A 17,316-nucleotide genomic window follows, 5' to 3' on the forward strand; every position below is an offset into this window, starting at 1 on the left:
CTTGCTTTCTAAGCCAGTCAATCTGTGTCTTTTAATTGGTCTGTTAAGCCCATTTACATACAAGGGTACTATTGAGAGGGGTTTACTATTCTTATTTAGTTGGATGTAGTTTTGGTTGATTAATTAATTGGTGGTTCTTTTCTTTTTCCTCAGTAATCTTGAAGATTTACTAGTTTGCTGTGTTGGGCATGATTGATTCTTTCTCTTCTCTCTTGTTAACCTGTTCCTATCATAACATGTACTTTCCTTGTGTTCTTGTGTATAATGCTGTATTTTCTTAGTTCTCTTTGTATGATACATGTTTAAGATATTCTGTATACTGGCTTGGTTGCTGTGAACTATGTTAACTTGTGCTTGTTTTGAAATTATCTTTTTTCTATATCAGTTTGAAGAAATTAATTTTTTGCTGAATATAGCATTCTTGGCTGACAACTATTTACTTTCAGGGCTTGAAAGATCATTCCATGAGTCCCTGGCCTTCAGAGTTGCTGATGAAGAGGTAACGGTTCTGCCTTTGTATGTGAGTTAGCATTTTTACCTGATAGTTTTTATTATTCTTTGTTTCGTAGTTTTGTTACCTTGACTTCTGTATGTTGTAGAGAAGTTGTTCTCTGGTCATATCTATTTGGTTCTGAATGGTTCTTCTGTTTGGTTGTCTATTTCTTTTGTAGGTTTGGAAAATTCTTGGCTACAATTTCCTTGAATAGATTGTCTAAGCCCATGGGCTTTATGCTAGCTCCTCCTTCTTAGTCAATGGAGTCTCAGGTTTCATCTTTTGAGAGTATCCTAAACTTTTTTTTTTTTCCAGTTCTGAGCATGTTTGCTAAGCCATTCCTTTACATGAGTCTGCATGTTGCATCATCTTGTCTTCCCTCTCCAGAATTCATTTTTTTTTGTCTTGTCTATTGTTGGTGTTTATCTCAGTGATTTTGTTTGTTTGTTTGTTCAATTGATTGATTCTTGCATGGCTGGAATTTCTATTTAGTTGTTTTTCAGCATCTTAATTTACTTGTTGAATTTTTATAATTTCATCCTTTTTGGTAACTTTCTTGTCTAGCTCCTGAATTGATTTCTGTTTTTGAATCCTCTGCATGGTTATTGATTCTTTATAGAAGTAAGACTCTGGAGTCGTTTTCTGACTTCAGCTATCTCATTATCTGTGTTGTTTGTTTGTATTGTGGAGTTGTCATGGTAGAGTTCTGCATTATGATTTTTTATGTTTTTTTACACTATACTTTCCACATCTGTCGGGATATATATGTCTTTAAGTTGGTCATTCCTCATTTTCCTATTGTTTTTCCAGTTTGTTTTATCTTAGATGAGTCCTGGTAAGCTGTCATTGCTTCCATTCGTGGCCAGGGAGAAAGTCTACTGCAGTAGCAACCATGATGGTTTGAAAGTAGCCCTACTGCTAAGAGCAGAAAGCACTCTTGGTTACTGTGCCCCTACTACGTTCAGAGACTGCAGCAGTAGGGTGCTGGTTGGGAAAGGAGAGTTTATAGTTTGTTTAGAACTAAATGTATCAATATTTGTAGTGAACTGAGGAGGGAATGGGAAAGAGAGAAGGGAATTAAGAAGAAGAAATGTTCAAGGTATGGAATGAAGTATTGTCTGAGGCTATTTGTTTTTCCAGATGCTCATCATTTTCCAGGCTACCTAAAATAATCACTCAGAAATTGTATTAATTATATCACTGGTTGGCAAATAGCTTAAGCGTATTTCTGGTCCTCTTATATCTTAAATTAACCAATTTCTATTATTCTATATTTTACCCAAGGCTCATGACCTATTGGCAAGGTTGGCAGCAGCTACATGGCTTCTCCCTGACTCTGCCTTCTTCCTCCAGCATTCTCTTTAGTTTTCCCCACCTAACTCTATCATAGGCCAAAGCAGCTTCTTTATTCATTAACCAATAAAAGCAACACATATACAGGACTTCCCACACCATTTCTCCTTTTCTGTTTAAATGAAAATGAAGGTTTTAACATAGTAAAATTACATATAACAAAACAGATATCAAGCAAGAATTACAGTTACAATATTTATATCTACTTTATCTTTTATCATAAGTAAGGAAAACTATAACTATCCATTCTTCAACTCTATCAAAGACTCCAGAAGGATATAATATTACCTAAATAAAACGGTGGTGCATTATAAGCAACTTCCAAAACTCTAGAATTGACAGAGACATCTTGATACCTGGACAGTCATCCAAAGGTCTTCTGTAACATCACAGGCACCAATCTTCAGCCTACTGGCCCATAGTATCCAGAAGACTTTTCCATGAAGCAGGAAATTTCAAAGATAGTTCCACCTATATTGCCAATTCGTCAGTAACTTTCTTCTGTGTCCTGTAGAATGTCTGGCAGACTCTTTCATGAAGCAGTAACCCTGAAGGACTGTCTTCCCTTCTTTAGGCAGCTTCAGCAGTCATTTTTCTGTGGGTCCTGCAAGTCCAGTCAAACAGTTCAGGCTAGAGCAATTTCTTGGTCAAATGTCTAACAAACTCTATAAGGAGCCTCTTCTATGCCCATCATCCTCTTGAAGTAACTGGTCCTGCCAGGAGCAGATGTGTCTCATTGTCATGAAAAGTCCTAAGTTATTTAAACATTTTAAATGTCATATTCTGTAGTCTTTGAAAGATCTGAAGGATATCTATCCATCTGGAATACATCTCTGTACATTTAGAAAACCTAACTAACATGACTACAAGCTTGACTATTATAGATGACTCTCTGTTAACCTATATTTCTTTTTTTTTTCTTTTAAACACTGCTTGGCTCATTTCTGTTCATGTATGTAGCACCTCAGGTGCGCTTACCGGGAAGATTCTAGCCTACGTCCATCCTGGGTTGGAGTTTCATCGCATCTGCTCTGGAGAGGAGAGCATGGCATCTGTCTCTGAGAGGAGCTGCCTTGCATCTGAGCTCACTTCCTCTTCCTCCCAGCATTCTATTCTGTCTACTCCACCCACCTAAGGGGTAGCCTATCAAATGGGCCAAGGCAGTTTGTTTATTGACAAATGACCTTCCTCCATCATTTCCCTTTTTTCTGTTTAAACAAAAAAAAAAAAAGGAAGGCTTTAACTTTAACATAGCAAAATTACATATAACAAAACAGTTATCAAGTAAAAATTACAATATTTACATCTATTTTATCTTTATCATAACTAAGGAAAACTATAACTATAACTATCTATCTATTATTCAACTCCATCAAAGACTCCAGAAGAATACAATATTACCTAAGCAAACAAAAAGTAAGCGACTTCTAAACTCTAGAAATGACAGAGACATCTCACTGCCTGGACAGTCACCCAAAGTTCCTCTGTACCGTTGGGGCATCCATCTTCGGCCTAAAGGTCCATAGTATCCAGAGACGTTTCCATGAAGCAGGAAATTTAAAGGCAGTTCAGTCACTATCTGCTGTGTCCTGCAGAATGTCTCGCAGACTCTTTCATGAATCAGGAACCCCGAAAGATCATCTCACCTTTAGGCAAGTTCAGCAGTCCTCTCTCTGCGGGTTCTTTGTGTCCAGTTTATAAAATAGTCCAGGCAAGAGCAGTTTCTTGCCCAAATGGCTATCAAACTCCATAAGGATCCTCTTCGATGCCCATCTTCTTGAAGTAGATTGGTGCTGCCAGGAGCAGAGTGTCTCATTGTCATGAAAAACCCTAAGTTATTAAAACATTTAAAATACCATATTCTCTAGCCTTTGAAAGATATGATGAATGCCTATCTGAAATATATGCATGCACATCTAGAAAATCTAACTAACATGACTACAAACTTGACTATTATTGATAATTATCCATTAACAACCTATAGACATTACATTTTTAAGTGAACTACACAATCACAATACCTTAATCAATATCAGAAATACATATACATATAATAAAATTGACCTTAAATTAATGTCAGTAAACCAAGATTCATATCAATGCAAATTATTCACATCTATATCCTCTCCCTCTTGAAATGTAAAAGAACATTTATAAACAATATTTGGGAATATGGGCGCAGTTATTTCTCTTCAAACTGCTTCCTGCTGAATGGGGGCGCTGTTAATCAGATATTTCAGGGTATAACCTGTGTGCTAGGTTCATCTCAGTCTGCAGTTGAGCAAAGTAATTTTTTGAGGGTGTTCACAGCAACCTTTCAGGAGGACATGGTCTATCATACCATATTGGGATAGAAGCAATACACAGGATCTCATCGTCTGTGAAAACAAAAGAAGAAACTCTTTTCCAAAGTATCATATCCTTAGATCCAAATTCTGAAGTCAAGGTATTTTGAAAATATCTATCTTGGATTAGTTCAGCAACATTTATAAACAAATATCTTTTAGTAGCTGTTGCTCCTTCCTCAGCATTCAAACAATTCAAAGAGAGCATAATAGCATACAGTATCAAGATTCTCATTGTATTTTTCATCTTTGTGCAGCTTTATTTTAACCTCTATTTCGTTTACTTTTACTTTTATTTTATATTTTCTGTATATCTTCGTCCTGGAATAACTCTTTAGACCAGGCTGTCCTTGAACTCTCAGAGATCAGTTTGTCTCAACCTTCTAGGCACTGGGATTAAAGGCGTGTGCTACCACACCTTGAAGTCTCAGAGGTCAATCTCCCTCTGCCTTCCAAGTGTTGGGGATTAAAGGTGTGTACTACCACACCCAACTACTCTCTTCTTTATTTTACTTTTAGGAACTTTAACTTTCAGCCTGCATATATTTTTAAACACACTGTAAATCATTTAAAGTTTTCTTTGTCTTTGAATCTCTCTTTACTGTATATCTCTCTTTTTCTGACCACATGAGTCTTTAATTTACCAAGCAATATCAGTAGGACGAAAGCCGTGCCATTCCTTAGCTTTCCAGCCTCATGGCGGAGATACCAGCTGTAGCCATGTTTATCACAACTCTGTGGCGTTCCAAGGTCTTTGCCAACAAGCAAACTGCAGCATTACATCCACAGACAACAATCAAGTCCTCTCTCTGTAGTCGGCCCTCCTGCCTCAAACAGTCAAGAGTTTGCCCTGGCAGGATGGCCCAGAAAGCCGGCATTTTAAAACAGCACAATTTTTTTCCTGCTATGGCTGAAAACCGAAAAGCATGCCTTCAGCTTTTCACCAACACCGTTTTAAGTGTTTCATGGCAGGACCTCTTAAATGAGCTGCAAGGTTTCACAGCTGAAGCTGAGTCAGGAAGCCTCTCTTAGATGAGAGTACTTGCTTGCATCTAGCAAGCAGAGCAGACCGGAGAAATTGTTGCTACCAAGAAAACACGCTTTACTCTATTCTTTCCCAAGCTTTCTCAGGCTTTCTGTGGATGCAGTTATCCACGTGGGCGCCATCTGTAGTATGAGCTGCGGGCCTCTTCCCACAGCCCGGCTCATGGTTGCCTGGCTAGCTTATGCCCCAAAATAACGACACACAAACTCTATTCTTTTAAACACTGCTTGGCCCATTTCTGTTCATGTATGTAGCACCTCAGGTGCGCTTACCGGGAAGATTCTAGCCTACGTCCATCCTGGGTTGGAGTTTCATCGCATCTGCCCTATATTTCTTAATTATACATTGCACTTTAAATGAGCTGCATAAACACAATACCTTAATCAAGAGCAGAAATATACATGTAGCAAGATTGTCCTTAAATTTGTATCAATAAACCAAGATTCATACCAATGCAAATCTCTATAGCATATACCCCTATAAATGTAAACATTTATAAACAATATTTGGGAGTTTGGGCATAGTTCTCTCCAAACTGCTTCCTGCTTTTTGTTGGATGAATTTTGTTGGGTGATTTTGGGGGTGTGTATTGTGACCTTTTGGAGGGTCTTGGTTCTTGAAACCATATGAATTTGGAAGGGTTCAATAGGTTCTCATCCTCTGTGGAAACAAAAGTAGAACCTCTTTTCCAAAACAACGCATCCTTAAACCCAAATTTTGAAGTCAAAATACCTTTAAAATATGTATATTGGTTGAGCTTGGCAGCCCTCAGAATCAAATATCTCTCTGTAGTCAAAAAAATTCAAAGAAAACATAATAATATACATAATCCAGACTCTCTGTGTATTTTCCATCTTTAGTGTCTTATTTTTATTACTCTATTACTTTTTCTACAAGTTTAATGCTTATTTTATTATCTTTACTCTTTTAACCTATGGCTGTCTGTATTCTTCCCCCCTCCTCAAACCTATGCACATTTATCCAACACTGTGACCCATTTAGAGGTCTTTTTTTTATTATCTGAATCTGTCTTTATTGTGTATCTGTAATCCCTTTCTGACCAGGACCGCTTCTTAAAATGGTAAGCAGCTTGGTTGCAGTGGCTCTGGATGTTGGTTCCACTTCTCTCTGCCCTTCAATATTGCGGAGGTGCCATTACCACCAGCTCTGGGACTACTCGGTAGGAACCGTACTCACCACTTTAACTCTGAGAAGGAATGTACAACACATAAATCCTTTTTATCTGAGTTAAAGCTAAATCTGTCATGCAGCACACTGTGCGGCCTGGAAATATCTCTGTGTATGGTGGTGGGAATCTGCCATATTATACATTAAGTTTACATAAAGGAAGGACAGACATAAAAAGATTTTCCAGTGATATGCAAAGTACAATTCAAGTGAACACTTAGTTGGAAGGAGGAAAGGACTTGGGAGGAAAGATTGGGAGGAATGGAGTGAGGGGAGACTGTGGTCAGGGTGTATTGTATGAGAGAAAAATAAATAAAAAGGAAAAAAAGGAAAATTTCTATATGAGGTCTGCAGAATGAAAAACAAAGCTCCGAAGCATAAGCACAAAAAAAGGGAAAAAATAAAAAGTAAATGAAAAATGAACAAAAGAGTAAATATAGGGGCTGGAGAGATGGCTTGGCAGTGAGAAACACACACTGCTCTTTCAGGGAACCTGAGTTTAGTTTTCTAGCACACAGGTCCACTAACTCACTATGGTCTATGACTCCAACTTTAGGGGAGTTTATCGCCTGTAGCCTGTACTGATGCCTGCACTCATGACACAATGTTCCCCACTCACAAACACACATATAAAAGTAAAACAAATCTTTAAAAATGTAAACTAAAGGCTAACATACAGAAAAATGGGCAGTGAGGTGAAGAAAGTCCTGTGTGTCTGTGTGTGCACTCAGCTCTTGGTGGTGGACAACCCCCCACTGCCCCCCGCACTGCCAGTCTTTACCACAGTTCTGTCAGGTCGTCCCAGTCAGTTCTGCCACATACCTGGCTGGCTGGGACCAGGTGTCGAGAGTTCTTCAACTTCAGGCTCCCTTCTATGCCCCTGCCATCTCTCCAGCTGTACTGCTCCTCTATGGCTTGCACTGGAGTGCAGCCCACATTGCTCTTCAGTGTCAGCCCTTGCTTATTCCCCAGTGGTGAGCAGGACCCAATAATGGGTGCTTCAAGATCAAGCTCTTTTCTGGTGCTGTGGTTGTGGTTTGCTGTGCTCCATTCTCCTCTCTAGGGATGCTGCTTTCAGCCTCTTATTTGTCATTGAGTATTATGTACTGTATACAATTATATGTACTGCATGTATTATACTTCTATGCCTGGCAGTGAAATAGATTTGATTTGATAAGAATTACCCACAAACACATGAGTGTTGCTCATCGGAACTCGCAAATCATTTTAGTTGGTATATATTCACTGTACATAGTGCTGAGTTTCATCAGGACATTTTCATGCAAGTTTTTAGAAGTTGACCACATCCCTTCCACCCTTCCCTTCTCCTTTCTCTTCCTCTCTCCAGTTAGTTCCCTTCACTTCTTCAGAGATTTCTTCATCTACTGCATGTCTGTGTGTTTGTGTGGATGTGTGTGTGTGTGTGTGTGTGATCCACAAATAAGAGGACACTAAATTTATCTTTCTAAGTCTGCTTAGCATAATAACTTGAAGAGCATAATGATCTCCAGTTACATCCATTTTCTGACACATAGCATATACTTTTATTCTTCTTTATGGCTGAATAAAATTTTATTGTGTGTATTCCATATTTCCCTCATCCATGACTTTTGCTTTTATTCATTTGTTTATTTGGTTCTGATGTTTTTGAGTTAGGGTCTCATGCAATCAAGACTGACTTCAAACTCGCTGGGTAGCTGAGAATGACCTTGAACTATTGCTTCTGTGGCACAGGCCCATTCCACAATGCCTTGCTCTAATTCTTTTTTGATGGACACTTAGGCTGATTCCATAACTTAGCTATTGTTAATGATGTGGTGATAACCATCAATGCGTAAGGATTTCTGTGATGTTGATTTAAAGTATTCCAGGAACAGACTGAAGACTGTACACCTGGGTGGTGTGGTGGATTTCATCTTAGCTTCCATACTGATTTTTACACTGGCTAGACTAATTTACATTCCTATCAGCAGCAAATAAGGGTTCCCCTTTTTCTGCATCATTGCCAGCATTTTCAGCTATTTTCTTATGATTGCCATTCTGAGCAGGGTAAAAGAAAAAAGAAAAATGTCAGTTTCACTATAATCTTCTTGAGCCATTGTTATATGTATAGTTTGCCTTTGACTGAAGTAGCATTATGAGGTATGAACAAATATATTTTATTTCGGAGCCTGAGAATTTAACTAGTGCACACACCCTTCCATGGCTATTTTGTTAATTCTTTATATTTTCACTCTTTGCCTTAGAAGGGAAAGCAAGGACCTAAGTAGGACTTTCCAGATGGCTGATGCTAAGCGATTTTTAACAATGTAATTTTTCCTGTGGAGGTATTATTGAAATTTTGGGGAGCACTGCTTGGTGTACCACATTTCCAGGAAATTTGGGATTCTGTCTCAAGATTTCTAGTTTCATTAACAAAGAAGTTTAAGAATGAACTCTGAAGAAAGCATGAGGACTACTTTATCAGTATTTAAAAGAAACACCCCAGGGCAGGCAAGCTACAAATCCCAGCAGCTGTCCAGAGGAGGAATATGAAGAAGAGGAAGAGAGAAAACCATGCCACTTCTAAGCAGGTACATGGCCATATGTGATCTTCAGAAAATAAAAATGAGAAAGTTCCGAGTATCTGAGAAAGATGAGCAGACTTTGGGAAGTATCCAGAAGAACAAAAAGGGCATAAAAAGAAGAAAAAAAGGATAAGTTAGACTTTCCCAAATCATTCAGAAAAGCGAGCAGGCTTAGCCTATCTGCAGGTCTATGGCTGCCTAAGCAATGGCATCTGGGGTGGGAGCTCCAGGAAACAACAGTGCATTATCTCTGAAAGGTCAACGCAAAGGAAAGACATACAAGCAAAGGACCTAAGACAGCACAGGCCTTTATTTTAGGGAAAAACCTACAGAGGGAGGTCTCTCTAAGAATCAGAGCCCTTGTCTGTTTGCATGTGGGGCAATTATAGGGTAGAAAGGGGGAGGAGTTACATCTGGGCAGGTATAGGGCAGAAAGGGAGGGGTTGCATTTGGGAAGTTTAGGGTAAAAAGGGGAGGGGTTGCATCTGGGCAGTTGTAGGGTAAAAAGGGGAGGGGTTGCATCTGGGGCAGTTATAGGGCAGAAAGGGGAGGGGTAACATCTGGGCAGTTGTAGGGTAGAAAGTGAGGAGTTATATCTGGGACAGTTATAGGTTAGAAGGGGAGGGAGAAGAGGTTCATAAAAGTTTCCTGTTCTGGCTGGCAATTGACACTTGCTGGGGATAACTAATAAGAAGTTAAACAGTCCTCGGTCATCAGGTAATTGATAAGCATTCTTCCTGGCTAGCTGTTATTTGGGGTCAACAGGGCAGCGAAGGAAAGAATCTACAGTAACAAGTTACTTTAGATCTGAAACAAAATTACTGACGTGACTAGCATTGTTAAAATTCAACCAAAAGGAATGTGCTTTGCACAAAGGAGATCCCACAGCTAACTTTCCCGATATAGACAGGTGGAAATGGGAACACAGTTGTCATTCTTGCAGCTGTTTCCTGATGGAAAAGGGGGGTGTCCTCACTGGGAGGTCTTGGGGAAGTTTCCGGTACCAGAAATTTTGGAAGAGGAGGAGGCGTTTGACATCTCTTTTGGCAGTGTCATGGATAAAAATCTCAGTCTTTGGCAAGCTCATGAAACAGATAATTATTCCTTCCATCTCTCTCCTGGCTTAAGGTGAATCCTCCTTCCTGAGGCATGGATTTGGCGAGGTGATTGACTGGCTCAGCTGGATTAGTTTTTATGTTTTGGAAGGTTTGGAATGTAATGTGAGACCCACATCAGGAAACTAGTTTTCTTTTAATGGGTTTCCCTTGATCCCTGATCAAGTCTCCCATAACAGAGGGATGTTGCTGATGTTATCAGAAGGGAACAAAGCTGTCATCCCTGCCTAGGCAGTTCTTGTGGGTAAAGACAATGAATACAATGAAGTTGTAAGAACTCAGCTCCCTCCCCCCACCGTTTAATAGGACCTCCTCTATAGATAGAACTCTCCTGGCACCAGGGATTATATTCAATTTTTGATACCCACACGATGGGGTATCTCACTAGCTTAAAATTGGGCCAATCTAATCTGTCTTTCTTGCTGTAACTGTAGTGAACTATTGTCACATTATTGTGAGTCCTTTTATGCTCTGATCACCAACGCTTGAATAATTTGACTATGAGTAATTAAAACTGAAGACCAGGGCTAGCACAACCCCTGTGCACTGTAATTCATTTAAAGCTCTGCTACCATTGTCTTACCTTTGGATAAGAAGCACATGTTTCTTTTTATTTGCACTGGACCCTGAAAATTCTATAGACGGTCCTGCTGATGGTTGCTAGCTATCTCCTGTGTGCTCAGGAGTTCACATTCTTTTCATCTGTTAATTACCCATCATTGTGCAGAACAGTTTTATTAGCCATTCACTGTCCCCTCTGCTCCAATTTTTCCATTACTGTCAACATCACATGTTTTGAAGGTCCTTTGAGTCTACAGATACTTACATAACAGAAGGATGCATCATTATGTTATTCCTTCTGGAAGAGGCACAATGAATCTTCCTATTATTTTCTCCAACCTCATAGGTCAGCTCACAGGAGCTCCTCAGCCAAAGAATTCCCAGAAATGCCACTTAATATATCTACACCCCCTTTCCATAGCAAGAACAGTGTCAACAGCTACTCCTGAGTGGGCTTTCATTGTGCAGGGAGCATCTGAGCTCAGTGTAACCAGCCCCCATCTGCTCTGATGTTAATTCAATAGTTTTCCTGCTTTCATCTCAGCACCTCTATTCTCAGCAGAACAGCTGGATTGAGGCTTCTGAATGGGAGCGAGATCACATCATCCTCTTCTGGGAGGCTTCCTGTGGCTTCCCATTTCACCTAGCCCTTGAATACGGGAGGTGTTTACTGGCTGAGAACTGGTTCCTTTTCTCTCCCTGGGAAGTGCTTACCCCAGATATCTTCAAGGTGTTCTCTCATCTGCTTCAAAGCCTTTCACAAATGTTACTTGCCTATTCTGACATCCTCCTAAAATTTCAAGGGGACTTATCTTCCTGTCATCTTGCATAGCAACCGCTGTACCTCTAACCTGCTTTGATTCTTTTCTCTCTCACTTATCTAACACACGTGTAATTGACTTATGTTTGAAGCTTATTGAATTCAATTTTTATAAAATCTGACATTTTCTATGCATTTGTTATAGATACAGCACCCAGAATAGAGTCTGGCACACAGTGGATGCTAAATAAACACCCATTAAGTAAACTTTTGAACTGAGGACAAATAGTCTTCCTGCATTACAAAGGGGTGGTCACTGTTACCATGACTACACACATGCCTTCCCCAGATGCATCCCTGCTGCTTTTGGTTTGGATTTCACATACAGGTCAAGTTGCTTCTCTGTGGCCGGTGCTTCTAGGGAGGAAATTGATTTACTTAAGTTGTGCTTTGGCCTAGTACTTGAATCAATCAACTTTGTGCTGAGGTTTCAGGGTAGGCCTGGAGGCTGCTGGTTTCCTTATACTGATAAAAAGACATTATGTGGAACCTGCCCTCAATACCAGAGTAAAGCACTTAGAGTTTCTATGCTTAAGCCTGTGAACCCTTTCTTAGGATCTGACATAAGCCCTGTTAATTTGCTGTGTTGCTCCCGAATATGGGCCTGTCCACTGCCTCCAGAGAAGCCACTTACTTGTTCTTTCCCTTGTCTTTATGAATTTCATCCAGTAAATACTGTTTTAAAAGCTCTGGTATATGACATTATTTTAAATGTCAGAGTGATACAGCTGGTAAACACTTTCAGCTAAGAGGAGGATATAAGATTAACTTCAAAAAATTAGCAGTCTGCCTATACACAAATGACAAATGGGCTGAGAAAGAAATAATGGAAAACAACACCCTTCACAATAGCCACAAATAATAAACAGACCTTGGAAGGACAATTCTCAATTTCATATTGAAGAACAAACAAACAAACAAAGAAACAAAAAACTCTGGATCACCAAAATAATCCTGAACAAAAAAGGAACTGATTTCAAGCTGCTCTACAGAGCTCTAACAATAAAAACTTCACAGTGTTGGCATCAAACAGACAAGTTGATCAATGGAATCCAACTGAAGACCCAGACATAAATCCAGATATACATGACACCAGAGTTTTTATAAAGAAGCCAGAAACACACACTAGAAAGAGATAATATTTTTTTCTTTTTTTTTTCATTTTACAACCTAACCACAATTCCACCTCCCTCCTGAAAGCAAAGGTGTAAGTCACAAACAATCCCACGCTAGTTTGGAATTATGATTAATAGAATGGTTATTTATTTAAAGGGGAAAAAACTTACAGATCACCGTCCCAGACAACAGCCCTCTGCGCAATCAGGAAGGGAGTTTAGTTGCCGAAGGTGGAGCAGGAAGTAAGAGAGAGCGAGGAGGGAAGTAGCCTCTTTTTTAAAGGGAGAGAGACCATGCCCCAATGGGCTGGTATCTCAGCGGCTATTGGCTGGAGGAGCTGAAGGACCTCCCACAACACCCTCCTCTCCTCCAGCTCTCTTCTTTTCTTCCCTCCACCTAACCCCCCAATCACTCCTCAGAAAGGGTAAGGCCTCACATGGGGAGTCAACAAAGTCTGGCATATCAAGTTGAGGCAGGACCAAGGCTCTCCCCACTGTATCTAGACTGAGCAAGGTATCCCTCCATAAGGAGTGGGATCCAAAAAGCCAGTTCATGCACTGAGGATAAATCCTGGTCTCACTGCCAGTGGCCCCACAGACTGCCTAAGACACAGAACTGTGATTCATATTCAGAGGGCCTAGTTCAGTCCTATGCAGGTTACCCAGCTGTCAGTTCAGAGTCAGTAAGCTCCCACTAGCTTGGGTCAGGTGAAAAGACAGCATTTTCAATAAATGGTACTGGCATAACTGTAAGTCTGCATGTAGAAGAATGCAAATATACCCATATTTATCACCCTGCACAAAACCCAAGTCCTTGTGGATCAAAGTCTTTAACATAAAACCAGATATACTGAACTTGATAGAAGAAAACATGGAGAATATCCTTGAATGCATCGGCACAGGAGAGGACTTCCTGAACAGAGCACCAATAGTGCAGGTATATGATCAACAATTATTAGATGGGACCTCATGAAACTAAAAGCCTCTGCAAGGCAAAGGACACCATCAATAGGACAAAATGGCAGCCTACAGAATGAGAAAAGATTTTTACCAATTCCGTATGTGATAGAGGAATAATGATGGAGGAAGGTTATTGGCTAATAAAGAAACTGCCTTGGCCCATTTGATTGGCCAGCCTTTAGGTGGGTGGAGTAAACAGAATAGAATGCTGGGAGGAAGAGGAAGTGAGATCAGATGCAAGGCAGCTCCTCTCAGAGACAGACGCCATGCTCTCCTCTCCAGAGCAGACGCGATGAAACTCCAACCCAGGATGGACATAGGCTAGAATCTTCCCGGTAAGCGCACCTGGGGTGCTACATACATGAACAGAAATGGGCCAAGCAGTGTTTAAAAGAATAGAGTTTGTGTGTCGTTATTTTGGGGCATAAGCTAGCCAGGCAACCATGAGCTGGGCTGTGGGAAGAGGCCCTCAGCTCCCTACTACAAAATAATATCCACAATATACAAAGAACTCAAGAAACTAGACATCAAAAAACCACACAATCTAACTTAAAAATGGAATACATACATAAACAGAGAATTCTAAACAGAGGTGAGTCTCAAATGGCTGAGAAACACTTAATGAAATGATCAACATCCTTAGCCATCAGGGAAATGTAAATCAAAATGACTCTGAGATTTCATTTTACATCTATCAGAATAGCTAAGATTAATAACACAAGTGATAGCTCATGCTGGTGAGAATGTGGAGCAAGGGGAATACTCCTTCATTGATGGTGGGGGTACAAACTTGAAATCAATATGATGCTTCCTCAGCAAATTGGGAATTAATCTACCTCAAGACCCAGTTATACCAGTCTTGGGCATATACGTAAAGGAGACTCCATACTACCATAAAAACACGTTCTCAAACATGCTAATTGCAGCTTTAGTCATAATAGCCAGCAGCTGGAAACAATCTAGTTGTCCCTCAACAGAAGAATAAATAAGAAAATGTGGTACATTTATACAATGGAGTACTACTCAGTGTAAAAAAAATGACATTATGAAATTTGTAAGCAAATGGATGGAACTAGGAAAAAATCATGCTGAGTGAGGTAACCCAGGCCCAGAAAGATAAATATGGTATATATTCACTTAGGAGTGGATCTTAACCATTAAGTAAATGATAACTAAGCATAACCCTTAGACACAGATAAGTTAAGTAAAGAGCTGAGGTCCAGGGGGGATTTAATGGATTCCCTTGGAGGGGGAAATAGAATAGATTTTACAGGTGGACTGGTGGCAGGTGGGATCAGGAGTGGGGAGGGATCAGGTTAAGATGGAGATGGAATGGAGGGAGAGAGTGTGGCTAGAGATGGCTGGGATTGGAAGACATTTGGGGGCTGGTGTGGAAAACTAGTGTGGTGGAAAGTCCCTAGTGCTTTTGAATATAATCCCAATGAGGGCTCCTAGTAATGGGGGGTATGGAGTTTCATCTGGCCATCTTCTATAGCCAAGCAATGGTTCCAGTGGAGGGGATGGGTTGCATTAAACTGAGTTGTTGGCAAAGGGGATTCCATGGAAATCCCCAAAGAATCCAGGCTGATGCTAAAACAAATGGTTACTCTCCAAAAAAACTGACAGTGAAGTTCAATTGCTAAGGACAGCATCCATACAACTCATTGAACATGGAGAAGTTGAGCTGATACCTATGGGGCATTCACCACTATGTTCTAGTTTCTTTGGTGTGAGAAGGCACTATACAGGCTACCAAAAGAGAAACATGAACACCAATCCAGCCATGAAACCTTTGACCTATAATCTGTCCTGCTTGCAAAATGTTCTACGACAGTGGTGGTAGAGAAGTTGTGGGAATAGCCAATCAATGTCTGATTTGACTTAAGGCCCACTCCAGAAAAGGACCCATACCTGACACTGCTTGGGTAACCAAGAACTAGAGACTAGATAGCCCAGAGGCATAGGGTAAAACCAAAAATGACTGGTCTAAAAAATAAGCCTGATTCCTAATGCTGTTCTGCTGTGTTCATAGATCACTGACTTATCCAGTCATCAACAGATAGTCTTCCTCTAGCAGAAGATGGGAAAAGATGCAGAGACCCACAGCCAGATATTATGTGGGGGAGAGAATTGAAATTGGAGGTCTCCATAAAATCCCTCCCCTTAGAGCTCAGGAAATCCTGCAGAAGATGAGGTTCAAAGATTATAAGAGTCAGAGGGGATGGAGGGCACCAGGAGAACAACTGAAGCAACTAAGCAAGGCACATATGAGCTCACAGAGACTGAAGCAGCAAATACAGGGTCTATTTGGGTCTACATCAGGTTCTCTGTATATATATATACTAAGTATTTTATATTCTGTATAAAAATACTAAGCTAATATCTATATAATACCTATAATAGATATTAGCTTAGTATTTTTATAGGATTTTTGACTCTGAGTCATTTGCCTGCTCTTAGGACTCTTTTCTTCCTGTGGGGCTGCCATGCCCAACTCTGATATGAAAGTTTTTTTTTTGTTTCATCTTATTATAGTTTAATTTGTCAAGTTTGGCTGTTAACTCTTAGAAACCTGTTACTTTCTAAAGAGAGACAGAAAGGGAGTGAATCTGGAGAGGAGGGGAGGTGGGGAGGAACTTGAGGACTAGAGGGAGGGGAAACTATAATCAGGATATATTATATGAGAAAAGAATCTGTTTTTCAATAAATAAATAAATAAATGTCAGAGTGATGAGAAAAGGAGATAGGAACCAATCAGGCAGATGGTGCCAGGGCCCTAAAAACAGGCAGCTCTGTTTCTTGGTTTTGGCTGGGAATGTCAGAAATATTCTGGCTGGAGTCACCGATTCATGTCTTGTTTTCAATTCTTCTCAGGCCAGCAGATACCTGTCAGAAAGGTTCTGCTAGAGGCCCTGGAGTGCATTTGTACCCACAACCTGGCTACAGGAACGTAAAGATGCTTGTATACCTGGTGGGTGGGCCACATGGACTGACCTCATCATCTCTCTAGGTCTCAACCCAGCCTTTGACATAAGTCCTAGAACAATCCTCCAAATAAACATCCTTATGGTTCCCACCTCTGGGACCCTTCTCTGCTGCACTGGGACACTGCTTGCTTTCTCTCAAGTTCCCACTAACGAACCCATAATCAACTCCTTTATTAAAGCACACACTACTTGGGTTTATGAAATCCATTATTCAAAGCTGTGTGACAAGGACCCTGGAGCAGGTAACTCAGGGAGTCTTGTGAGATTGTGAGCTTTTAAGCCCACCTGTGTTTAGAAAGTCTCCATCAAATCCAAGGACCCTGCTTTTATACCATATCAATAAACCTTTTCCAATATCTATCATTTTTTACAAGTTTTTATGAGAAAAGCAAGATGTAAGTCCACTACAAAATTTTCCTAAGAGCGCACTGTTAGTGATAGAGATGTTCAAACATCAAGTAATTTCTTTTGACATCCAGCATGTTGTTTGTGTTGTTAATGGTGAAGGGCTAGAGACACAGTGCCGTGCTGTCATCCTCAGTAGCATTCAGGCCTACCCAAGATTTGTGGCTTCAACGCAGGGGAGAATTTAGGGACTAGCCAGGAAGAAATAGAACTTGGGTTCCTCGGTGGTCTGCGCAGGACTGTGAGGAATCAATTTCCTCCTTCCCAGAATTCTCCTGTTCTCCTTGCATGATTTCTACGTCCTGTCTGGTTTTCCCGCCTATACTTCCTGCCTGGCCAATCAGCATTTATTTAAAACATGA

The 17,316-nt window shown here is 40.3% G+C and overlaps 2 gene segments (V, D, J or C); both read right to left on the minus strand.

The window, feature by feature from the left end:
• Window positions 1-17,316, minus strand: part of LOC130885019 (T-cell receptor alpha chain constant-like) — a 463,384-nt gene that overhangs the window by 218,961 nt on the left and 227,107 nt on the right.
• The window catches only part of LOC130885018 (T cell receptor delta constant-like), a 179,394-nt gene that overhangs the window by 141,355 nt on the left and 20,723 nt on the right, over window positions 1-17,316 (minus strand). The window contains 1 exon segment of the C gene segment in view: window positions 4,680-4,683. Coding sequence covers window positions 4,680-4,683 — 4 coding nt within the window.

Source organism: Chionomys nivalis, chromosome 12, assembly GCF_950005125.1.
Source record: "Chionomys nivalis chromosome 12, mChiNiv1.1, whole genome shotgun sequence".
Classification (NCBI taxonomy): Eukaryota; Metazoa; Chordata; class Mammalia; order Rodentia; family Cricetidae; genus Chionomys; species Chionomys nivalis.